The sequence below is a fragment of the Harpegnathos saltator genome, unplaced genomic scaffold (assembly GCF_003227715.2).
Source record: "Harpegnathos saltator strain DR-91 unplaced genomic scaffold, Hsal_v8.6 scaffold259, whole genome shotgun sequence".
NCBI lineage: Eukaryota > Metazoa > Arthropoda > Insecta > Hymenoptera > Formicidae > Harpegnathos > Harpegnathos saltator.
Window position 1 is genome coordinate 405,108 of NW_020230049.1, and position 24,429 is coordinate 429,536.

General features: G+C 37.7%; 5 protein-coding genes and 1 long non-coding RNA gene across 9 annotated transcripts; 3 read left to right on the plus strand and 3 right to left on the minus strand.

Moving 5' to 3' along the window:
• The first annotated feature begins 1,367 nt into the window (after positions 1–1,367).
• On the plus strand, positions 1,368–2,387 carry LOC112588638 (uncharacterized). Its single transcript, XR_003112974.1, has 3 exons — positions 1,368–1,574; positions 2,038–2,149; positions 2,228–2,387. It is a non-coding gene; the product is annotated as an uncharacterized LOC112588638 (long non-coding RNA).
• Positions 2,388–3,305: 918 nt separating this feature from the next.
• On the plus strand, positions 3,306–10,368 carry Incenp (Inner centromere protein). The gene is made up of 7 exons (XM_011149813.2): positions 3,306–3,805; positions 3,908–4,996; positions 5,128–5,295; positions 5,366–5,550; positions 5,674–6,055; positions 6,361–6,481; positions 9,782–10,368. The coding sequence occupies exons 1-7, from the start codon at positions 3,362–3,364 to the stop codon at positions 9,973–9,975; spliced, it is 2,583 nt and encodes an 860-aa protein (XP_011148115.1). The 5' UTR covers positions 3,306–3,361; the 3' UTR covers positions 9,976–10,368.
• Positions 10,369–10,484: 116 nt separating this feature from the next.
• On the minus strand, positions 10,485–12,264 carry LOC112588643 (WD repeat-containing protein on Y chromosome-like). Its single transcript, XM_025299289.1, has 6 exons — positions 12,229–12,264; positions 11,813–12,086; positions 11,328–11,568; positions 11,077–11,251; positions 10,818–11,018; positions 10,485–10,745 (listed from the first exon to the last, which is right to left on the minus strand). The coding sequence occupies exons 1-6, from the start codon at positions 12,262–12,264 to the stop codon at positions 10,590–10,592; spliced, it is 1,083 nt and encodes a 360-aa protein (XP_025155074.1). The 3' UTR covers positions 10,485–10,589.
• Positions 12,193–17,057, minus strand: LOC105188402 (WD repeat-containing protein on Y chromosome). The gene is made up of 12 exons (XM_025299290.1): positions 17,029–17,057; positions 16,865–16,958; positions 16,678–16,782; positions 16,422–16,613; positions 16,066–16,177; positions 15,858–15,994; positions 15,569–15,763; positions 15,272–15,479; positions 14,995–15,200; positions 14,446–14,646; positions 14,122–14,366; positions 12,193–12,580 (listed from the first exon to the last, which is right to left on the minus strand). Exons 1-12 carry the CDS (start codon positions 17,055–17,057, stop codon positions 12,322–12,324), a joined length of 1,983 nt encoding a protein of 660 aa, XP_025155075.1. The 3' UTR covers positions 12,193–12,321.
• A 2,147-nt stretch (positions 17,058–19,204) lies between these two features.
• Positions 19,205–21,887, plus strand: BBS8 (tetratricopeptide repeat protein 8). Of its 3 annotated transcripts, none has more exons than XM_025299272.1 (8): positions 19,205–19,413; positions 19,487–19,679; positions 19,757–19,889; positions 19,963–20,107; positions 20,203–20,627; positions 20,751–20,922; positions 20,997–21,203; positions 21,256–21,887. In XM_025299272.1, exons 1-8 carry the CDS (start codon positions 19,315–19,317, stop codon positions 21,451–21,453), a joined length of 1,572 nt encoding a protein of 523 aa, XP_025155057.1. In that variant the 5' UTR covers positions 19,205–19,314; the 3' UTR covers positions 21,454–21,887. The 3 variants fall into 3 exon arrangements, with proteins under 3 accessions (XP_025155057.1, XP_011148116.1, XP_025155058.1); XM_011149814.3 differs by having other exon boundaries at positions 19,211–19,413; positions 21,278–21,887; XM_025299273.1 differs by lacking the exon at positions 19,205–19,413 and having other exon boundaries at positions 19,657–19,679; positions 19,761–19,889.
• Positions 21,762–24,361, minus strand: LOC105188396 (protein YIPF6). 2 transcript variants are annotated; one of them, XM_011149815.3, is made up of 7 exons: positions 23,930–24,361; positions 23,716–23,847; positions 23,554–23,632; positions 23,426–23,468; positions 22,515–22,643; positions 22,274–22,431; positions 21,762–22,189 (listed from the first exon to the last, which is right to left on the minus strand). In XM_011149815.3, exons 1-7 carry the CDS (start codon positions 23,957–23,959, stop codon positions 22,074–22,076), a joined length of 687 nt encoding a protein of 228 aa, XP_011148117.1. In that variant the 5' UTR covers positions 23,960–24,361; the 3' UTR covers positions 21,762–22,073. The 2 variants fall into 2 exon arrangements, with proteins under 2 accessions (XP_011148117.1, XP_019699307.1); XM_019843748.2 differs by having other exon boundaries at positions 23,926–24,361.
• Between the last annotated feature and the right edge of the window lie 68 nt (positions 24,362–24,429).

The window sequence follows — 24,429 nt, forward strand, 5'->3', positions numbered from 1 at the left end:
GACGGCTGGATTGCAAAATTTGGCTCTGTAGGGACTTCGATAATAGTTCAAGGAATATTCCATATTTGGCGGTTACATATCGCCAATGAGGCGGATCTCTTCTTGTAAAATGGTATTATACGTGATCCGCTCCGACGCTTCATACATCTTTATTTATTTATAATACATTTTTCACGGCTTGACTGCAAAATCTGGCTCTGTAGGTTTCTCGGGGTTAGTTCAAAGAAGATGCTGTAACAATTTGGCGGTTAAATATATCGTTAACGAGGTGAAATTTTGCATCACCTACAATAATTTCTCGACTGATTCGCTCCAACGCCTGGTATGACGGATGGCTTTATTTATATATTATAAATTTTTTACGACCGGATTGCAAAATCCGGCTTTGTACCGATCTCGGAAATAGTACGAAGGAGATGCTGCAACAATTTGATAATAATACGTATCGTCAAAGAAACGAAACATTGCATCTCGTAAAATGATATTTCGAATGACTCGCAGCGATGATTGGCACAGCGGACGCTTCATTTATTTTTCATAAATTATGGACAGCTGGATTGCAAAATCTGGCTCTGTAGGGACCTCGATAATAGTTCAAGGAATATTCCATATTAATTTGATGGTTACATATATCGTCAACGTGGCAAAATATCTTATGTTTTACAGTGGAAGCTGGAAGGTATTCATACACATACACACGGTAATACTTATACACTGCTCATATATACACTACTAATGCATTGCTCGCGCGAACGCAAGGCGGGAAGGTTAGGCCATACAGACTGCACCTTAGTGCAGCTAGGCTACACTTTCCGTGTATTTTTCCGTGTAGCATATTTTGCCACGCAGACATCATATTTGCTTATCAGACTTACATAGACATCTTCCTTATATTAGTATCTAGGTCGGTACAGAGCCCGATTTTGCATTTAGGTTCTTGAAAATTTGTAATAAATGGAAATATAAGTTCGTGCTGCACCGCGGGATGCACTTTTATTCAAAATTTTTATTCGATTTTTATTCAGACCTTTTTTCCAAAAAAGTGCTCTGTACGAGCATGCGGACGTTTCTCCTGATTACAAATATCATACATATAAGGTGATTCTCTTCGTATTTTGTTCATAATTTGCAATATAATTTTGCCTAGTTCGCGAGTCTCCGCAAGAGGTCTCTAGTAGGCTCCTGTAGACCTAGGGCGTGCAAACTCTTAAGGCTCGTCTACAATAGCTGTAAGAGTAAGGCTGTAAGGTTGCAAGGCACGAAATGAAATATTTTCATTCGCTGACGTTACAGCCTTACAGCCTTACTCTTACAGCTATTGTAGACGAGCCTTTATGGAGCGAAAATGATTAGCGTTAGCAGCGCTCTCTGAGATGGGACATGTGAGAAATCGGAGCTAATTTGTGGCTACCATATTGCTACAGTTGCGTTCGCTTTAATGCTTTAGTGCTTTAAGCCTTCAATAAGAAAAAAAAGTGTTACGAAGAAGAGGTGTTACGAGGAAGAAGCACGAGAAGAAGCAGGTGCGAGAAGGAAAAACTTTTAATATTACTGCCAGTAATGACAACCAAAGTGTAAGTTTTGTTTTTATATATTGTATTGTATTTATATATAAATATTATGCAATAGTATAATTGTCCACTTTTTACTAACAGAAACTAATAAATAAAAAATAAAAGTAAGCTTTGCAATATGCTAACATAGCAAGAGCAAGTTTGATAAAGATTGTAGAAATTCTTAGCGATGCATGCCTGCATGAAGTTTGTGCTTAGCTTCTGCTGTTAATCTGCTGCTAAAAAATTTGATACACCTTGTGAACTAGCTATTTCAGCATATTGATGACTGAAAACAAGAAGAATATGTTATGACTATCCTTGAACGTAATGTCAAATCATGTTATATTAGCTGGTTGCTTTTTAAACATGAGCTGCATGCAGGCATAGATAGCTAAAATTTCTTCATGGAATCTACTATATATATATATATATATATAATTTATGAAGATATTTATGTACTCTCTCTCTCTCTCTCTTGCAGAAGGACTACAAGAAGACTTCAACAAGGGAAGAAGAAAAAACAAGAAGAAACAGTTACTCAAGAACCACCAAAATCTTTTCCCTGTTAGCGACAAACAACTTGTTTTATTTGAGTATGCATGATACTGTAATATTGTATACTGATGATGCAAATATCTGTTTAACTAAATACAGATTTATTTTTTTTATAGGTCATAACAGCGGGCTCAAGATGGTACGAGTATGTTGTGTACCAGGATGTTCGACAGGGAAGACAGCACCATTGCATAAATTCCCACGAAATGCTGAATGTAGGCTACAATGGTTCAAGAATTTGAAAATGGAGCCAGTGGAGGGACCTGAGGAGAAAAAGTAAAGTATGCCACAACCATTTTAGGGACAGCGATAATATACAATTTTATTATAAATTTCTTTTAATATTATTATAAAATTTAGTATTATTAACAAATTATTGTCCTTATATTTATGTTTAAGGTATTAATATTTTCTTTATGTATACATATTTACATTTTTTTCGTCAAATATATGCATTTCACAGAATACACATTATTTTCTGCATTTTTACTTCGCACTAATATTCCTCGTATTTCCTATATATACTACACGCACATACGTGTTAATATGTGTGCATAGACAGCTATACATACACACACATTGACACATGACGTCATATTGAATTTTAATATCACCGAAGAAATGTCCCATTTCAGAGAGCGCTACAAACGTTGGACGCTAAATATAAGGTCTGTTCGTTTTGTCTGCACTGTTGAACTGGTGCAACAAGTTAAAGTGAGAAAACCTATGTTTGTCTCACTTTAACTTAATGCACCAGTTCAGCAGTGCAGACAAAACGAACAGGCCTATACACGGGAGTTTAACGGCCCTGTGTAGACCCTTAGGCCCAGTTTCACAACTTGCTTTAAACGGAGTTTAAAGCTAAAACGATGGTTAAAAGCAATAGTATTTGCGCATATACTATTGCTTTTAACCATCGGTTTAGCTTTAAACTCCGTTTAAAGCAAGTTGTGGAATTGGACCTTAACCAGACTCAAATCACAGACACAAACCTCGTATCGTTACCGAGACATCGAGTTAGTTGACGTCTATTTTCTCAGGGGGCGTATCAGACATATGCTTTCGCCCAGTGACCGCTCTCAGGTTTCTCTCTGCTTGGGATAACTGTTTGAATAACCGAAATTGGCTATAACGGAAGTCGACTGAGCGCCATTCAACCAATAAACTATTACTGGATAACCGAATTAAATTGAAAGCACCGTGTGTTGCGAAACATTATCCTCAAGAATTGTTTTGTCCGGTCTTCCACGATGGAGCCTAAAGCCAAGGATAGTGTTTGGAATATAATCGTGAAGGATCTTTCGAGCATCCACAACCGACATGAGGAAATGGGGAATCATTTCAATGAGAATATCAAGAATCAAAGGGAATATTTACGAACACTGTTTGATCAGTTGTCGCAATCATCGTTTGTCCCGATTGTCACAAAAACGCCGAAGATTATAAGAAAGAAAGCATTTCCACGTATCGAGACTATACCAGAAGATGATGTGCTGCAAGAAGAGAATACTGCAACAAGTGATGCCCAAGCTATCAGTGAGAAAGGACAAGATGCAGACAACATTGCGAGTGGTAGAACAAAAAGAATGGCGTCTTTGAAAGCAGTGAATAATATCACAAAACAAAGTTTGCTTATGAACAGTACAAAACTAGGAATGCTGCCTGATATGATTGTCAATAGTACGGTAAAGAAGGTAGTGTAGCATTTTCATTTTTCTGTTATATTCTGTTTATTTATGATGTTATATAGTACTGTAATTGTAAAAGATAATTCATATCTGATTTCTTAATCTTAGAGAAAAAGAGAGAGTCAACTTAAGAGAAAGAAATCTGCTTGGAATAGTTCTGACGAAGATGAAGGTAAGGTAGTTTCTAAGTACAGTAAACTGGATAAGGATATGGAAGACAAAGAGTCAAGAAAGAAAACAACAGAATCAGAAAAGAAAACAAGTAGAAAAGTGACTGAATATATTGCTCAATCTAATGAGGAAGTAACTGAAAAGGTCAAGGGACAGAGTGCATCTCCAAAATCACAACATTCCTCTAGATCAGCATCTAAAAAATCTCAAGAAAAAGAAGTAAAGAAAGAGAACGATGCCATTATTTCTCCTATTACAGATGTTGTTGAAGACTCTATATATGAGGATGCGATAGGGAAACCAACTCCGATAATGAATTCAACCCTAAAATATAGTTCTGTTGTATCTGAGAAGATGCTAAATGCCACTGTGGTATTAGAACCTTTACAGCAGAGGAAATTAAACGAAACAGTTGTGATCCAAAAAGCATCCAATCAGTGGAACAGTAGGGAAAATAGCAGAGAAAAAACAAGTTTGGAGAAAGCACAGCAAAGCAATAAGCAGTCGAATATAGAAGCTGAAAAACAAGAAAAAACCTTAGACCTATATGATGAGTTAATTACAGATGATGAATCATCACCTGAACTAAAGAAATCGAAGAAACGGATTGCTAAGAAGCAAATGAAACCGACGATATTGAGCTCCGATGATGACGAAATCCCTAACACGCCTGTAAAGACTAAAAAAGAATATTTCAAAGAGCCAACTGTCTTGATCACACAGGATACCAAAATTACATACAAATCGAATGCATTGTTCAGTCCTTACGCGAAGGAGTCTGTGAAGAAAAGGGTCGAAGCATTTGAACAAGCAAGGATGCAGAGCCCAAAACCCGTCGATATAAATGTTCCTACCAGAATGACCAGAACGAAAACGCGCGCGTTGGCCGCCGCGGAAGCCGAAGCAGAAATGAAGAATGCAGATAAAAATTATACACAGATACTAGCTCGTAAATCGCTTGCGAAAGCCAAGAAAATAGCTTGCCTTGTGGAAAAGCAAAAGAAAGACAATGAAGAATTTAAAGAGGTAAGAATATTCGTGCAAACAATTATTTTCTACAATTAATACATGTGTACAAGTTTAATTTTCTCTATTAATTATTTCTCATTCTGTTGTACTGTGATTATACTTTTTAATAATGAATTAATTCTTTTCAGAACAAGGAGCAAATGTCAGAGAAAGTCAATAAAGTAATTAAATACGACAAGCTGAGTACATTGCAAATGCCACAATTAAAAGTGACACCTTTAAGCAAGCCGAAAATCATAATTCCAATGTCTGCAAATCGTCTTCAAACCCCGTCAAACATGCAAAATCTTGTGAACGTGAGATTAATTTTTAATTTCATCACCTTAAATGTTCTGTAATAAATTGACATATACTTTGTGATTTTAGCATGCGAAAGCTTTAACGGCCTCCCGCGGAAATATCGTGACTACCGTAGATTCTTTTATCCAAATTCCGAAAATCGCCAGCAAGAACAACTCCGCTGAGAAATTGGAAGATAAGAAACGATACGAGGAAGACGCACTGAAAAAGAGAAAGGAAACCTTGAGATTACAGATGGAGGAGAAGAGAAGGTATGAAGATGTGATAATTGCTAAAAAATAGAATTGATTCTGGAACTGCAATATTGTAGCTCTCAAGGAGTTTTTTCAATTTCTCGCGAACAATTAACTTCATGTGTGTATCTTGTATAACAGAAAGCGAGAGGAGAAGGAACTGAAGAACAAGTTGGCCAGAGAAGCCAGAGAGAAACAGGAACTGGAGAAACGGCAGAGAGCGGAGAAAGAGAGGGAGGAGAAGGCAAAGTTGGCTCAATTGATGCTAGAAAAGCAACGCGAGGAAATGGAGAAGAAGCGCCTGGCTCAATTGCAACGAGCACAGGAAAAGGAGGAACGTCGCAAGTTGGAAGAACAACAGAGATTACAGAGATTGCAAGAGCAAGAAGAGGCGGAACGTTTACTTGCCGAACAGAAGCGTCGGGAGCAAGATGCCGAGAGACGTAAAGAAATGGAAATGAGAGCCCAGCAACATGCGGAAGCAATGAGGCAGAAAAATATGCTGCAGGCGACTCAAGTTAAAGTAAATCCATAATATCATGTACAGAAGTAGAGAAGACACATAGTTTATTACATACTTTTCTTTTTTACATGAGAATAAGTAGCATATGTTGTACTCGATGATATTTAATGTTTTCTGCTTGGTTGTACATCAATTAGCATTACATTTGCCAAAAGCAGATTGAAGTCTGTAGTATGTAATCAACTAATCTGGTTAGTGAATTGTTACATCAAGTGAAAAATTGTTACTTAAACACAGCTATTACTAATCCGAGTAGATTAGTGTTTGATTATTGTATATTATCATCTGCGATCTAATTTTTACAGTACAAACAAGCTGCTAATAAGCAGCAGGGTACAACGAATTATGTGTTGGATAGTGAACCTGACGATGACGAGTCGGATGATGAGAGCAGACCGAAACACGAGATACCGTATTGGGCACAGTGTATGTATCTTTTCCAAGGAACTTTCTAAACTACTGATAAAATAGGCTGATTTAAATAGAGGCATGTTTCAGGGAAATCCATGCGTAATTTTAAATCTTTAAATTCTATTTTCAAATATCTATACATAAGTGGAGACACCTAAAAGGTCATCTGAATAACTTTGAAAAGATGCAAGATAGAAAAAAAATGTCAGATATAGAAGTTGTAAGGTTTTAAGTGACACATCACATAAAAATATTAGTGTGACCTTAGCGTCGTTACAGGACAGTCATCTTAAATTTTTTAAATGAAAGCTCCCATGTTTTATTACATCGTATTTTTCTTCTAATTAATTTGAACATTTATTAATTTTGAAATTTCCAAAGGTCATCAAGTTAACAAAAGTTAAGACACTGTTGTTACATCATACTCTTGAAACCAAATAGAGTAAAAAAATTCCATGCCACTTTTTCTTCCGATAAATAATTACCGAAATATCATAGCCAAATATTGAAAAAGTTACCAAATTTTTCCTTAAATATCTTAAAAAATATTTGGCAAATAAAAAATGTTTCAAATAAAAGTTGTTAAAATTAATTAGTAAAAAAGATGATATAATAAAAAATAAGAGTTTCCATTTAAAAAATTCAAGGTAACCTTTTCATAACTTTAAGGGGCGCAATCCATGTAATTTGACAAGAAAAAGACAGTCTTTTATGAATTGATTACAAGAAAAGTATTAAGCAGATATTTTTGAAATTTTCAAACGACTTAATTGGTATTTTAAACAAGTGAAAAATATAATAAAAAAATAATGTCAATATAGTGAATTTTAAAAGCAATTGTTGATACCAGTGGTTTCAAATGGTTTTCTGAAACCAAAAAATCAAATTGTTCCTAACTCTCTATGAACTTGGGCTGCTGGTAAACTTAAAAGTAAAGAGAAAAGTTGAAAGAAAATGGCATGACTTTAAAGTAAAAATTTCCAATTTTAGAGAAAATGGTTGTCTTCTTTCAAGACAAAGAATCGTTTAATGTAATTATTTAGTCAGAATTATAGGCTTACAAAAAGAGAATACTTTTATTTAGATATGTGCAAAAAACCGGAATGATTGGTTAAGTAGTTTTTGAATTATCATGCGAGCCAATTTGAGAAAACTACTTTCGAAAAAAAACGCGTTTAAAGTTTCGAAAAGCAAAAAGTTAAAGTTTTTAATTACTTACGGCAACTTAGTACTAATCTGCAATTATAGGACCGTACAATAGTCTTTCCTCTTCCTCGTACAATTCATTTTGCTCTAAAAGTTGCTGTCGAGCCAGTCGAGCCTCCCTGATGCTATTCAAGCTGCAGCGCTCCTGCCTCTTCAGTCGATGTTTGTCGTAGTTTTCAGCATAGGTTTTACGTAAGACTACAGAAAACATTTATTCTTTCTCTACCGATGCTTAAGAATCGCGTGACAAACACAATCCAGCGATTAATTTCAAATTTATTGTCGATAAAATTGATGTCTTGACCGCAACAACATACAAGTGCAAGTTTCAAACCGAGACCATGATTTCTTGCTCATATATCACATTTTGCTATACTCACGACAACTAAGATAGTTTGAAAGTATAGTAAAAGCAATACAAAATTCGATAATCTTGTAACAGTACATTGGACTTCAATTAATATTCTCACTGCTAGCATTAGATTTAGTTTCCTTGTACTCACACTCTGTCTTATATTTTCACCTTTTTTATCACTAAATTGATTGCCATGAAAGCATCTTTTTACTAGCATAGATACTTAGCTGCGTTGCTGCTTAGTTTCTTTCGGATACGACATTTTACCGATTAAAACTGTTCCGCACGGCCTAAAATTCGGAGCACGACTAACCATACGAAGTAAAGTAAACCAAATATTATATAAGTATAATATTTCACAAAGATCTGCTCTGCATCATATAATGGTATAGGGATTATAGAAGGACAGGTTCGTCGTGCGCTCCGAGTGCACGTCGGTATACTTGCTGCCGGCATTAATGCGCATAACGTTCACTAGCCGTAGCATCCGTAGGACTCAGAATTTCACTCTATAACTTTGAGGATATATTTTTGAGATGTTTTATTACTGATTTATGAAAAAAAAATGAATTTTTTGGACCAGTTACATAACCCCGTTAATGGCGTTGTTAAAGGTGTCATTAATATTGCTATATCATGCGTTACTTAAAATCTTATATTTACTTATTCTTTTTTTTCTATCTTGCATATTTTCAAAGATACTCAAGTGACTTGTCTTAGGTATCTCTTCCTATATATATTTGAAAATGAAACTTAAAGATTTAAAATCATACATACACATTGTATATAATACATGTATTTATTATACAAAGTGTCTTAAAAATACCGAAACCCCCGGATAACTTTGCAGGATCAAGTTTTCATGAAAAACTTTAAATACAAAAGTTGTAGTAGAAAATTGAGTAACGAACTTGATGGTGACCTTGACCTTGGCCATGATCTTCAAGGTCGTTTAAAGGTCAACTTGCGTTTTTTAAATGGGAACTCTTATTTTTTATTACACTTTTTTTTTAATTTGAACAACTTTTGTCTAAAACATTTTTTTTATTTGCCTAATATTTTTGTTTAGATATTTGAGGAAAACTTGATAACTTTTTCAATATTTAACTTACGATATCTCGCTAACTATTTTTCGGAAGAAAAAGTGGTACTAGACTTTCTTGCTTTATTTAGTCTCAAGAATATATTGTTACAATAGCGCCCTGACTTTTGTTAACTTACTGACTTTTGGAAATTTCAAAATCATCAAATTAACAAAAATCAAGGCATTAACAATATATTCTTGAGACTAAATAAAGCAAGAAAATTTAGTACCATTTTTTCTTCCAACAAATAGTTAGCGAGATATCGTAAGTTAAATATTGAAAAAGTTATCAAGTTTTCCTCAAATATCTAAAAAAATATTAGGCAAATAAGAAAAAGGTTTTAGACAAAATTTGTTCAAATTAATTGGTAGAAAAAAGTATAATAAAAAATAAAGATTCCATTTAAAAAGCTCAACTTTACCTCCAAATAACCTTGAAGGTCATGGCCAAGGTCAAATTCAAGGTCAAGATCACTATCAAGTCCGTTACCCGATTTTCTACAACTTTTGTATTTAAAGTTTTTCATGAAAACTTGATCCTGCAAAGTTATCCGGGGGTTCCGGTATTTTTAAGACACCCTGTATATAATATATATATTTTAAAAAGTATATATATATATATTTATTTATTTATTTTAAAAAAATTCTTAAATCAATTAAATTCTTTCAGCGCACGTGCGTAAGACACAACTTGCGATGCAACGATATATTCCCGAGGAAATAGTGTACAAATTTTTCGATACTCGTAAATGTACACCGGATTTGACAGAGTTATTCCATGGTATAGATCGAAATCGATTGAAGCGTACCTCCAGTGCAATCTGGAAAACGCCGCCGCGTTTTTCCATGATGGAAGGCGACTAGAGTTCTCAAATCGAACCACGGTTATTGTAAATTTAATGTTGCACTTGCAGTTATCTCTAAGTGCAAACGACCAATGGTCGTTAAATATTATCTCATGCGATGTGGAGATGATGTTGTGTCATAATGATATCGTATGAACCAAGAAAAAATTCAATCATTCTATTCATTGTTATACACTAATGTTCACATGACAATAATGTATGTAACATGTATTTTATTCGACAATGTTTAGTATACCTTTTACTTATTTATATATCAATTAGTATAATATCTCTGCTGAAAGAAAGTTGAAGTCTTGTAGCATTAGTGAATTAATCGGTATTAGTAAGTCATATTGTATTAGTAGTCATTATATTGTATCGGTATTAGTAAATGATTACATTGAGAAGTTTTTATACAAATGGTTACTCTAGTAATTTAGATGAATTGATACTTGATTATACATCCCAGATATACATTACTTACGAAATACGTATATTATTGCTGATTTCTTATTAAAGATTCAACGTTGCGACAAAGTAGCCTTCGCAAACGTGTCTCTGCCTCTGTTCGTTACGATTGAATGCAGTGGCTTCATTGCCCTTCTTAAGTACACTTTCTTACTGAAATCAGAATTAGTATATGTTGGACGGACGTCTTGTGCGACACCTCTTTCCGATGACACAAAATGAAAATCCATACGTAAGTTCCATTTTCTGTCCGAGCAAGAGTGTTCTTTGCGCCTCTACAGATGTCAAAGGATAAACTGGTAAATGCGTATAAATCGGTATCTGCAAATACATCGTGTCGTAAGTACAAATGGACCTCCACAATAGGACGTACTACATGCACCTCTTCCTTACATATGGTAAAGTATTGTCCAATTTCAAGTATTCCCGATACGTTATGCTAGGAGCTTTCGATTCGTAGTAAACCTTCAAAGTTAGAAGATCTAACGTCTTGCCATACAGCAGTTGTCGCTCATTTTCCAGAATTTCTTTTGAAACTTCGACGTCTTCTGCTTCAACTTGGACTTGCATTTGCCTCATGCCGCCGCAAAGTACCTTCGTAAGATCACGAGATCACATATAGCCTGTCTCCCCGTGAACTCGTCAGTCTTACTTTCATAGTAGTCGAGCTGGCGGTTCCTTTAATGTCCGCCGGGATCCTGTAGTCCTCGAAGTATCTGCTCACCGGCACTGTGGGCAAAATTGGGCTCCAGTCTCTGAAGGTGCCGAGCGTCGATATATAACGGCCGTCGTAGCTCCACAAACGGACCGTGCAATCCGCACTGCCGCTAAATATGTCGGTTGCATTCTCGAGTCACGCGAAGACATACCTCGACCCTACGAATGTTCCTGTCTACCATGTACCTGACTATTATTCGCACACTGGAGATCATCTGGAGGGTAGTAATTCCCCGCGTGTGAGCCCGTACGGACGACAGCAAAAGCGGAAGTGCCTGCCCCCGTACCGCTCTCTTCGCTCTCCCGTCTATTGTGTCCCTCCATAAGAACGGGAATTGCAGCCTCAGCTGTGGCATGGACACTTTTGGCGGGTTCGGTCGCATATAATTGGAGAGCAACCAGACCTTGATGTACCCGATGCTGTGACCTGCTTGAGGAAGACAGAGAAGGACAGGAGAATAAAGTCACAAGTGTTTGCAAAAAATAGCAAAGAAATATTACAAGTTGTAAGAGACATTCAGCGCTGGGTTTATTTTATATCTTTTAACGACAGTGTCGTTATCTCTTCCACCTTTATACCTGTGCGATAACGATAACAATAACGATATTGTCGTGAAAAAAGTTATTAAAATAAACCTGCTGATATTACTAGTCGATCTATGAAACGAAACCTGTAACGAGGAAATTATTGTCAAGGTCGGTAGCCAACGACGTGGCACAATCGCCCACCGTGTGGATGACCGAGAAGGCACCCAAGAAACCTGCGGCTGGATGATGCGTCCACACCTGCACCAATCCGGAGTCCAGCGCGACAAACAGCGTACCGACATTCGGTGCCAATTCCCGCGCTATTAAGAAGATCATCGCGCGCACTGCAACCACGCGAACGATGTTCAATGCTGATTCTTGATGAGCGCACGGAGTCAATTCTCTGTCACGCAGGCATTCAATTCAGTTTTAGAGAGAGTGAAATGTGTCTTTCGCAAGCGGTATAATTTACTTCGCTGGCCGGTCTACTGTAGACCTGTCGAACTTGCTCGACTTTCCGACCTTGCTCAGCGCACTCGTTCCCGTCGCTTTAATATACCTGTTGAATCAGTCGATCTTTAGCTGTTAACGGCATTGCGTACGGCTTTCCCGCGCTAATTATCGTTCGTGACAAAATATACCGAACCCGACATCACCTTCTATCAACATCAGTCACTTGGTACTTTCTAAAGTGTTGACCCGTTTCAAGCCTCCACAGAATCAATTCACCGTTGTACGTTCCGGTAGCTAATATATGAGGAAATCGCAGAGCCGAGCACAGAATGTCGTCGGTGTGGCCGGTTCCCCATTTCTTGCGCACGTCGGACTCCGTAGCTGCCATTTCGATGACTTGCTTGTTCCAGCCGCTGCAGAGAATTCGATGCTCGAACCAAGCGACGTTCGTTACTTCGCTACGCGAAAGAAATGAATTTACTTGAAATCATGAGCTCACAAATTTATAAGAAATATAAATAAAATATAAATGATACATACAGAGTATACCAGAAAGATAGGTACCCTGAATTAACTTGAAGGGATGACGTTTTTGAAGAAAATATTAAATACAAAAGTTTCAGGGTTTGGAAATGACCATTTAGTAGTAAACTTGAACTTGACCTAGGGATCAAATTAGAGGTCAAATCAAGGTCAATTTTATGTTAAGATTAACTGATGATTTTGAAACTTTTAAACATCAAATTAACAAAAATTAGGGCACTATTGTAACAATGTATGCTTGAAACCAAATAGAATTAAAAGGTCTAGTATAATAAATAGTTAGCGAGATGTCGTATAAGCCAAATATTGAAAAAGTTACTAAGTTTTCCTCAAATATCTCAAAAAATAGGCAAATAAAATATTTCGGACAAAAATTGTTCAAATTAGTTATTGGAAAACATGATACAATAATAAATAGGGATTTCCATTTACGATTTTAAAATTGATCTTAATTTGACCTTTAAATTTGATCCCTGGATCAGGTTCAAGCTCACCATTAGATGCTCATTTTTAAATCCTAAAACAGTGATAATTTTCGAAATAAGGCCTTTTTCGAATTTTGATATTCTTTTGCGGTTTCCTTGATATGAATCTTTGTTATGACTTTAAGAGTAATAATCGAAGGAGCCTGAAAAATATATTATCTACTGTCTATTTTTTAACCTAACTTAACCTATTTAATTAAAATATCTATAAATATTTGCACATTGGTGGTTTTCAAACTTTAATATTTTAGAAAATTCTGAAAAAAAATTTAATTTATCTATAGTGTTTTGAAAAAATCTCGATATCAACTACAATAAAAAATAGAGATTTATAATATTGAAAATATTAAAAATTTCAATATAACCTTCACGCGACCTTGGAATCGTCACGCAAGTGAAACTGACTTTATCATTTTTGTCTTCTTCAAAATCGAACAATTTTTATTCGAAACATTTTTTTCTAAAACGCGACGTTTTTAGCACGTTTGGGCATATTTTTTTATAATGGAATACCCTGTATATTTTACCTTGCATAGAACTCTTGCTAATTTTTTTCAGTAGTCTTGTTTTCAAGCATAAACAGACACAAAATCAATCCTTTCAAGGGCCGTCATATATTTTTAATCTTAACAGATCTGAAAAGCCACGTTGGAAAGAAATAGTTAAAAAATATATAGATGGTATATTTTTCAGGCTTCCCCGATTGATTATCACTATTAGAGTTGTAACAAAGATTTTTACCAAGAAAACCGCAGAAAAATCGAAATTCGGGGAAGGCTTTATTCCGAAACAAAAAACCCCTAAAACTTTTGTATTTAATATTTTTTTCAAAAACGTCATCCCTTCAAGTTAATATGGGGTACCTATTTTTCTGATACATTATGAAAGAATATACTACCATTCCGTTGATCTATCAAGGGATCAATCTTTAATTATTATAGGAAATAGTTTAATTGTTTTATTGAATGTACCATTGGTAGTCCATCGTGGCGTGACGTATGCAAGTGCCAGTGTTGAAGTTCCACATCTTCAGCGACCCGTCTCTGGCGCCGGTCAACAAGAACTGTTCCGTATCGTCGAAGCATGCCGCCGTGATCTCGATGTCGACATGTTGCCCGTATCGTACGACGCTATGAGCGCTCGTCATCATTTGCAAATAACGCCCCAACCAAGGGTCCCAGACGATGATGCGCGAATCTAATCCAGTAGAGACAATCTACTTGTAGGGCGCCATCATATTAGTATCTCGTGAGGAAGATCACATCATTGCGGATGAAGAAGTATCAAATGGTCACCACACGGTAAAGTTGATTGTAAAGAACGCAGCTAACGCCTTTGCTGTGCGTGCGGCCGTCCGATGTCTCTTCATTAATTACCGGCTCGCAAACGAGAATGGCGATCATTACACTGGCGATGATCATCGTACGGGTCAGCGTGTTGAAGACTAACGTCATCGGAGTGTGCTCGCTCAGTTCGCTCGGTAATTTATTATACGTCTGTCCGGGAAACACTATTATAGTAATTTCGTGATAATTGTCTCATTAAGCTTTTATGGTAATTATCACATAGTTTTGGTATATTTATGGTAATTATCATAGGATGAATGTGTTTGTAGACATTGTAGACAGACTGCTCATTTTTTGGAAAAGAAGAAGAAGAAGAAGAAGATATGCTTGACTTGGCTTCCGGGTTTGCACGGTGTTTATAGTGGAAACTACTTCAGGTAGTTCCTCTGCCCTGAAGAAGTAAACTATTCATGAAACATCGGAAATAAAACTACGATGGTACTAAGGAGAGCAAATCAAGCAGGAAGAAGACAAATGATCGTGATTGTTTCTTCAGACCTGGATGCAGTTGTGGCTCGGGACGTCCCACACTTTGATGCACCTGTCCTTGGACAGAGAATAAAGCCGCTTGCCGGCGTCCAGTATAACCAACGCGCAGATGGTAGTACGGTGTCCCGAGAGAACGGCGTTCGCCTTCTTGGGAACAAACGGGTTCCAAATGCGCAGCATGCAGTCCGGTCCGCCCGTCACCAACGTGTGACTCTCTATAAAGAACGAGTCGCGTTTCACATAGCACCTCCAGCCGACGAGAACACATTTGGCAAAACGCAGAAACCTTCGCAAAGCGCGAAGCAGGAGATTCCCATGAGAACTTTGAAGTGATACCGTCTCCACGTGCCCGTCAGGTCGCAAACGCATAGCGAGCACTCGTCGCATTGGCTGCTCGAGATGAACGCCCGCAGACTTCCGTGGTAGGCCACTTGGCTCGTCCAGTTGCTATGTATGCTCTTGAATTCCATCACGTGCAGCCCCGACAGCTCACCCTGTTCGCAACGTACGCTCTCTTAGCGAGCTGGCTTTCCGTAGATTACATCTAATGCGTATCCCATCCGCAACAAGATGCCCCTTGTACCCTGATCACTTCGTCGTAACGAAGAATCGTCGAGTCTCGCTCCGTGTATTGCTTGAAGGGACCTCTGTCTATGGAACTGAAGGCCATGATCATGACGGAGCCGCTGGTATCGCCCAGGGTGATGTAGGAAAGTTCGTTTACGTTCGTGCTGAAGTAGTAATGCATACAGACGACCGCGCTTTCCAAACTGGCGATCTAGAGATTCGACAGACGATATCAGATTGGTCGTATCAGTCGGACTTATGTGGCAATGGATCAATTTAACATTGTAAGGTCTCGCATCACTGACCAATATACGAAGATCGAACTTCTTCGCCGCGACGTCGTAGAACCTCAGGTCGCACTCCGTCGAGCTCGTGCAGACCACCTGGATGTCCGGCATCACGATCATGTCGGTTATAGCGGTGGTTTGCACCTTCAAGAATGCTGCGAGAAAGATATCGTGAGCGGGTAGTGAGTCAGGACGCGGCATAGAATCACGATGCCGCGATACTAACGATTCTTGGATTGCACGGTGCGCTCGTATTCGAGATCTAACGACCAGTAATTGATTGTTCCTTCTCTGCTGACGGTCAGGTAACAGCCTCTTTGGAAACTCGTGCTTCTGTCCTAAAGGATCAACAAGCCTATGACACCATAAAAGGACATAGGCTGTACAGACAGATTTTCAGAAGAATGACCGATGCATCAATCGGTCAGCTACCTTTCCCGGGCAAAAACCAGTTTTTCAGTGTATAAGAGGGAAGCGATATATAGGGAGCTTCTATGTCTCTCTTTTTTGTGTAAAATTAAAAGAAATCCTGAGTGTAAGACGGGAGCCGACTGACTTGCACACCGCGGTCCGGACGCTAACCGGCAGAACTTCCGGGCAGAACGCGATTCTGCAGACAGCGGTGCGATGACGCGTTCTCAACAACTTCGGTAAGCTCGTCAACGGCACTTCCAACATTCGCAATTTCCGACTGATGTCTTGGACTTGAAATTCTATCAGCAGGTAGGAGATGAATTCGTCCCACGTCACCTTGCCGTCACGTTTCACGTCAATCTGAAATCGACGCTCGCGTGAAGCTCAACGGACCATGAAGGGATGAACGAGAGGATTAACTGACTTTCTTGAAGAGGATTTGGAATTCGTCCTGCGACATTTCTATCTCGAGGATCTCTCGGAAAGCGACGTGCAGTTGAAAACAGTCCATTTCGCTGTTTTGTGTTGCCTGAGCGCGACAATTTTTACAAAGTAAGATCAAAATTCTAAGAGCGAGTCCTTCAGGGAGAAAGAAAATCTACGCGACGTACCAAGAAAGCGCCATGTAATTGCTTCAGAGATTGCTTGGTGCATTGCTCCGCTATTGTTTTTGTCTTGAAAAACCGTTCAAAAGCTTCTTGAATGCTGCGGTGATACAATTATATATCCGTAAGTCTCACATTGCGGGAACGACTAGCTATTTCTTCTCGCTAACCTTGGATGATTTTTACCGACGAATTCCATCGCGCTTCCGGCTCTCCAACGATGTTTCACTCAACCGAAGACGACGCTGTAACGAAGGAATTAGAGAGAATCACACTAGGAATATATCTGTCAATTCATCTACTCAAATTTTTACACGAAGAAGAACGTCAAAAATTACATCGGCATCGTATGGTTTTCCATGATTAAGAACAAATACCAATCATGTTACATGTCTTTTAATTTCAGGTAGGCAGATTCTCGTTCAACAGTTTTCGATCGCTATAAGCAAGCAGAATGTATAGGGTGAGATACCTACATAAAACGGGCCATCTGCATAACTGAAAATATACAAGATAGAAAAAATGTTAAATACATAAATGATAGGGTTTTAAATAACGCATCATATAACAGTACTATAACAGTAGTATAACCTTAAATCAAGATTACGGGAAGATCATTTTGAATTTTCTAAACGGAGACCCCTATTTTTTATTATATCATCTTTTTCTACCAATTAATTCGAACAAATTTTGTCTGAAACATTTCTTTATTTGTGTAATATTTTTTGAGCTACTTAAAAAAAACTTGATAACTTTTTTCAGTATTTGACTTACGATATCTCGGTAACTATTCGTCGTAATAAAAAGTCATACTAGACTTTTTTACTCTATGTGGTCTCAAGAATATGTTGTAACAATATTACTCTAACTTTTGTTGATTTAATGATGTTTGGAAATTTGAAAATCATCAGTTAACATAAAATTGATCTTAATTTGACTTTTAAATTTGATCCCTAGATCAAGTTCAAGTTCACTACTGGATTTTCCAAATCTTAAGACTTTTCTATTTAACATTTTCTTCAAAAACGTCATCCCTTCAAATTAATTCAGGGTATCTATCCTTCTGGTACAACCTGCATCATTTATATATTTATTCATATTTCTTATAAATTTATGCTCTCACGATTTCAAGTTAATTCATTTCTTTCGTGCAACGAAGTAACGAACGTCGCCTGGTTCAAGCATTGAATTCTCTGCAGCGATTAATTTGAACAACTTTTGTCTCAAACATTTTTTTTATTTACGTAATATTTTTGTAGTTATTTAAAGAAAACTTGGTAACTTTTTCAATATTTCAACTTTTTCAATATATATGTCTTACGACATCACGGCAACTATTTGTCGGAAGAGAAAGTGATACTAAACTTTTTTACTTTATTTGATCTCAAGAATATGCTGTAACAATAATGCCCTAACTTTTATTAACTTGATGACTTTTGGAGATTTCAAAATCATCAAGTTAACAAACAAAAGTTTGAAATTAAATAGAGTAAAAAAGTCTAGCACCCGCCATTTTTTTCCGACAATAATTCGAGATATCGTAGCCAAATATTGAAAAAGTTACCAAGTTTTCCTTAAATATCCCAAAAAATATCATGCAAATAAAAAAATGTTTTAGACAAAAATTGTTTAAATTAATTGGTAGAAAAAAATTATAAATAAAAAATGATAATAAATAAGAAATTATATAAATAAAAAATGGGTGTTTCCATTATAAAAATTTAAGATAATCTTCCCGTTAGCGTCTTAACTTTTGTTAACTTGATGACCTTTGAAAATTTCAAAATCATTATGTTAAAGTTAAGGCACTGTTGTAGTAGATTCTTAAGACCAAATAGAATAGAAAAGTCTAGCACCCTTCACTTTTTCTTCCGACAAATAGTTACCAAGATATCGTAAGCCAGATATTGAAAAAGTTACCAAGTTTTTCTTAAATATCTCAAAAAATATCACGCAAATAAAAAAACGTTTCAAACAAAAGTTGTTCAAATAAATTGGTAGAAAAAGATAATATGATAAAAAATGGAATTTCCGTTAAAAAAATTCAAGGTGATCTTCCTGTAACCTTGATGATGCTATTCAAGGTCATACTAGTATTGCTATGTGATACGTCACTTAAAATCCTGTATAACTTTTATATTCAACTTTTTTTCTATTTTGCATATTTTCAAAGTTACTCAACCTGTTTTAAGTATTTTGTCCTGTATACAGACTTAGTTTAATAACATACGCACAAATTATATTTATATCACAGTACTGGAAGAAAATCCGCATATCGTGCAGTTCTAGGAGGAAAAATAACGCGGGAGGAGAATAATCGATAACTCCCGTGTATGTACAATAGATATAAGGGGTACGTGATTGTCCAAAGCGTATACACACGCGCTATACCATCGCGGCCGGATCAATGCGAGGAAACTGGTGTTTTACATTCCGGAGAAATTCACCTGTTAAAGATGGAATTGTTTACAGCTCTGAGTTTATTCAGCCGACAAAAGTACGAAGCGTGTACTGCGATATGTACGGATCTCCTGCGGAAGAATCCATTGGATCAGGTGTGTGTCTTGCTATTTCTCTCCAAGACAGCAGTAATCATCAGCGAGTGACTTGACAATATTGCTTCACCAGGCTGTGTGGGTGTTGAAGATGCGCGCTTTGACGTTGCAAGTCTATGTAGACGACATCGAGGGCGAAGAGGAAGGTATCGCGGAGACTCTGTTAGATAACTACGCGATATCGTCAATGCCGAGGCCAGGAACCTCGCTGAAGAATCCTGGTACCAGCTACACCGGTCAAGGAGTGCGGCCAAAGTCTCAATCTGGTTCGCTCATTTATGAATGTTCAGTCGACGGTTTTCTTTGAGGTTTTTAAGAAAAGCAATGTTTAATATCCTCAAAGGTAGACCTGTTACCGGAGTAGTGCGGCCCGCCACTCAGGCAGCGATGTCCCAATCGATCGAGCAGGCGTTGAGAACACCGAGAACAGCGATGACCGCCAGGCCAATCACAGCGAGTTCAGGACGCAGCGTCAGGTAGTATATTCGCAATTATGTTTAGTATCTATCAACGAGTATCTATCAACGAATGAGACTTTCGTCTTCCCAGGCTTGGTACCGCGTCGATGCTGACGGAGCCTGGTGGGCCCTTCATCCAGCTATCGCGGCTGAATGTGACCAAATATGCTAGCCAGCAGAGCATAGCTAAGCCGTTGTTCGAGTATATATACTATCACGAGAACGATGCGAGATACGTGAGTATTGTGCGATCATAGTTGTATGAGTAAAATATTAGCTTTCCACTCAAGGCGCGATCATGTGCTGCAAATCGTCCTAAAACGTGTCGCAGGCGCTAGACTTGGCCGTTCAGGCGACACAGATCTGTCAATACAAAGACTGGTGGTGGAAGGTCCAGCTGGGCAAGTGTTATTACACCCTGGGATTAGTAAGAGATGCGGAGCAACAGTTCAAGTCGGCATTGAAGGACCACAGAGCCGTCGAGACGGTCCTGAGGCTAATCAGAGTCTACGTCAGGCTAGATCAGCCGTTGGCCGCGTTAGACACGTGCAAGAGAGGTCTTGATTATTTCACCAACGACGTAACGATTCTCACGGAGATGGGTCGCATATTCGAGGGTTTAAACAACATGTCGATGTCCATGAAGTATTATAAAATAATCGCGCAAGAGGACGCCTCTCATACCGAGGCGATAGCTAGTATAGGCATGCATCACTTTTACAACGATCAGCCGGAGTTGGCGTTGCGTTATTACAGGTACGTTGAACATCTATGTTCTGCAAGATGCCATATTTTTCTACCAGAGAAATCTGAGCGGAAGTGGACGTAGTCCAATAGAAAATTTGTGACCACTGAAAAATGTCTTCGACTGATCCTCAGGCGTCTCCTGCAAATGGGCGTGCACAACGCCGAATTGTTCAACAATCTCGGGCTCTGCTGCTTCTACGCTCAGCAGTACGATCATACTATATCGTGCTTTGAGAGAGCGCTGAGTCTCGCTACCGATGAGAACGTAGCCGATGTGTGGTACAACATTTCTCACATTGCTATCGTACGTACACACGTGCATCATTTTGATCTGTTATCTTAAAATGTAGACTACATATTAATCACGATTATATACAGACTCTGGGCGACCTGATAATGGCCGAGGAATGCTTAAGGCTGGCCATCGCGGCCGACAATAGGCACGCTCTAGCTTACAATAATCTCGGTGTGATAGAGGTGCGGAATGGCAACATTACGGCGGCGAGGACCTACTTCCATGCGGCTGCTAACATCGCCGGTTACGTGTACGAAGCGCACTTCAATAGCGCCCACTTGGCTTACGAGGTAATTTATTCTTCATCCGTCTTGATCATACGTGTACCGACTGATATTGCAGATCTGTTCGCACACATGTACAGGTTGGAGATTTGCAGACCAGTTACAACGCGGTACAAAAGTCGTTGAGCACCTATCCAGGGCATTACGACAGCAAGATTCTCTTGCGGAAGCTGCAACGATATTTCTCGCACATATGAGAAAAACAACGAGAGAAATGTTCCTTACTCTACACCGCATTACTTTATTTAACGTGTAACATATTTAAACGCAATTCTATATACATAATATACATGTACAAAACGGTACAGAAATTGTTACAAATTTCTACATTGTCCATACATACGTCTGAAATTGAAAAAATGGTAATCAAAAGTGAAATTTGATACGAAATATGATGATCGTTAAAGTTCACGGAAGTACAGAAATCGATATGCAAATGTAGCAATCTAGATAATAATGATGAGATTGTCCGTTACATCTAACACCGTCTTTTCTTATCAAGTCTGTATAAATATATACCAATCTGATGGTTTTTCTCACCGGATGAGAAAAAGTATATTTTTGTACCGATAATAATTTAGCTGGATTGTATATAACCTCAGAAGTTTTCACAATATTTAATTACAGATCTGGTAATTGACATTATCGAATAATATTCTAAGGAGATAATAAATACTCGGTCACACTATAGTTATGTGTATCATTCACAAAAAAGCACGATATTGGAATATATGTCCAAACATGGGACTTGGAAAATATTTATGAAATACTTGCGTCGTTTAATCCGCTTTTTGCTTGATTTTTTGTCGTCTGGGATCCATTTGGAAGCCCAGAGCGGTATACAGTCTTCTGATGGAGAAGTTATTGCGTTGCATCTTACACAGTGTGGGATATAACTAGCCACGATATTACGAGGTAAAATAGAAAAATTGGATATACTGCTAAAGCTTTTCTCCCTACAGGTTGACTGTCGCCAAGGAATGCCATCGACGCTAAAATACAACCCAAGTTTGTAATAAAAAATAATTACCCGATAAGTAAATTTTACAAAATGCAATTGATACGCCACCACTTACCATATGTTGCCCATAAGAATCCAATCACAGTGATCACAAACCTAATGATAAATAGAAGTGTAGTTTGCTGCACCATCAATATAATTCTGCATATAATTAGTGCGATGGCAGTTGGTAGTAGGCAATATCCTAGGACGCAAACACTTTGGAAGAAAGATCTGTAAAATTTGTATCATTGTATATTGCAGTGATCAATATGACTGATAGGTTATAACTCACAATTCACAATACATTAACTCACATATTTCCACCCAAAAGTTTTGAATTCAATGTAACAACCATAGACCCGATCCATACAATAACAAATACTTCTGCAAATTCAGGCCCTCCATCATTTGAATCTGGTGTGTCTGAGGAACCTTGTAATATCCTGAATCGATTATAAATTTAAATCAGATGAAATTTAAATTATTATATTTCATGTATTAATACATACACATATAGGGAATATTATATAAGGGAATGTGAAATAATGAAAGAATGGTTCAAAAAATCAGGAAAGGATAATATAAGACTGAAAAAAAATTTATGATGAACTATTAGATAAAGAAGAAAGGACATGCATTAAGAATATTTTGGATAGAAAAAGGAAAGGTTAGAAAATTAAGAAAAGGAAAAGATAAAGAAACAGGATAAAAGAAAAATAAATTTAATAAAAACAGTAGGAAAAAGCATAGATTGCATATAACTTTTGATTATGATCTATATGACTTGTATTTATAATTAATGATTAATAGTTAATGATTCATGATTCATGTTCAATAGTTTTGAATAGTTAGGTAGTCTCATATTGTATTTGTATGTTGTAAATGTTACAGCACAATTGCTAGTACAGAAAATATGACTGTTAAAGTTTAATTAATACGATAGAATATTATAATAAACAAGACTGTATAAAGAAACATTTAAGCATAGATTGAAATAGACAATGGATCGATGTAAATAAAGAAAACAGAAGATCCAATAATTACTTATAAGGTGAGGATTAAGAAACTGGATAGGATGAAGTAGAAGAATGTACACCAAAGATGTGTGATTGAAAGATATGAGTGTGTTAAGTAAAAATTGTAAACCAAATCCCTACTTTTTGGCTATATGTTGAAGTATAAGTAAAATTGACTAATAATACATGTGTATAGAGTTATAGCTTACATCGCCATGAATGTGCATAATACTAATGGTCCCCATAGATCCCCTGAAATATGTGACATTACATTACAAAATAATTAACCTATATTTTAATAACATGTCTCAGAAAGACTCATCTTGCATAGACTCACATTCCTTCAGCAGACTTTTCTTCTCTTTAGGATATAAAACATGGAAAAATTTCTTGCCCACTGCACGGACGTCCCTCAACTGTATTAAACACAAACGGTAAACTTTACGATTCGTGATAACTTCCAAGTTGGGACAGAAGGAGAATAATAACAGCCGCTTACAATTGTATCTCTGATGGGCTCATCTAGCGTATTAAATTCTGGCTCTCCTAAAGTAGATTTCTGCTTTGCACCTATTGTCATCTCGCCTTCAACATGCTGAGGATCCACAGTGTAAGCGGCATCATCGTACATCTGTTGAACATAATACAAAACTTCAAGTCATGCCATCGCACTTGCGCCGGGACATGTACACCTAACAGATGATGATACTTGCGTCCAGCTTCGCCTCGGTTATTGCCGCCATGTTTACTGCCGACGCGGATTCGAAGATTACTGCAAGAAACTACTGCGGAGAGATGTGTTGTCGACGATTCCACGGATGATACGTCTCGGCATATCACGGGAAACTCGTCACGTGTATCGGCAACTTCGTCCGAACGTTCACACGCGTATCGCGCACACCACGCTGTACAACGCGCTCGCACGCACGTTCTTTCGCTCCGACGATTTACAGTCCGATGTCACTGCGGCTAACATTAAAACATGAAGACGCGGCATTTAATCGGCAATCCGCGACCTCACTGGACCCGCGATCAGCGCGCGCTCATAACCGAGACGAACCGCCGGTGACTCGATGATCTCGATGACGGGCTAGCTAGAAATGACATCCGACGAAAGTCCCAGCGCGTCGACAGATGTCACCCGCTGTCACAGCGAGTCGTCAACGACGGAGATTGCGGCGTGACTGCGTTCGAACGGCACGAACATCGAATA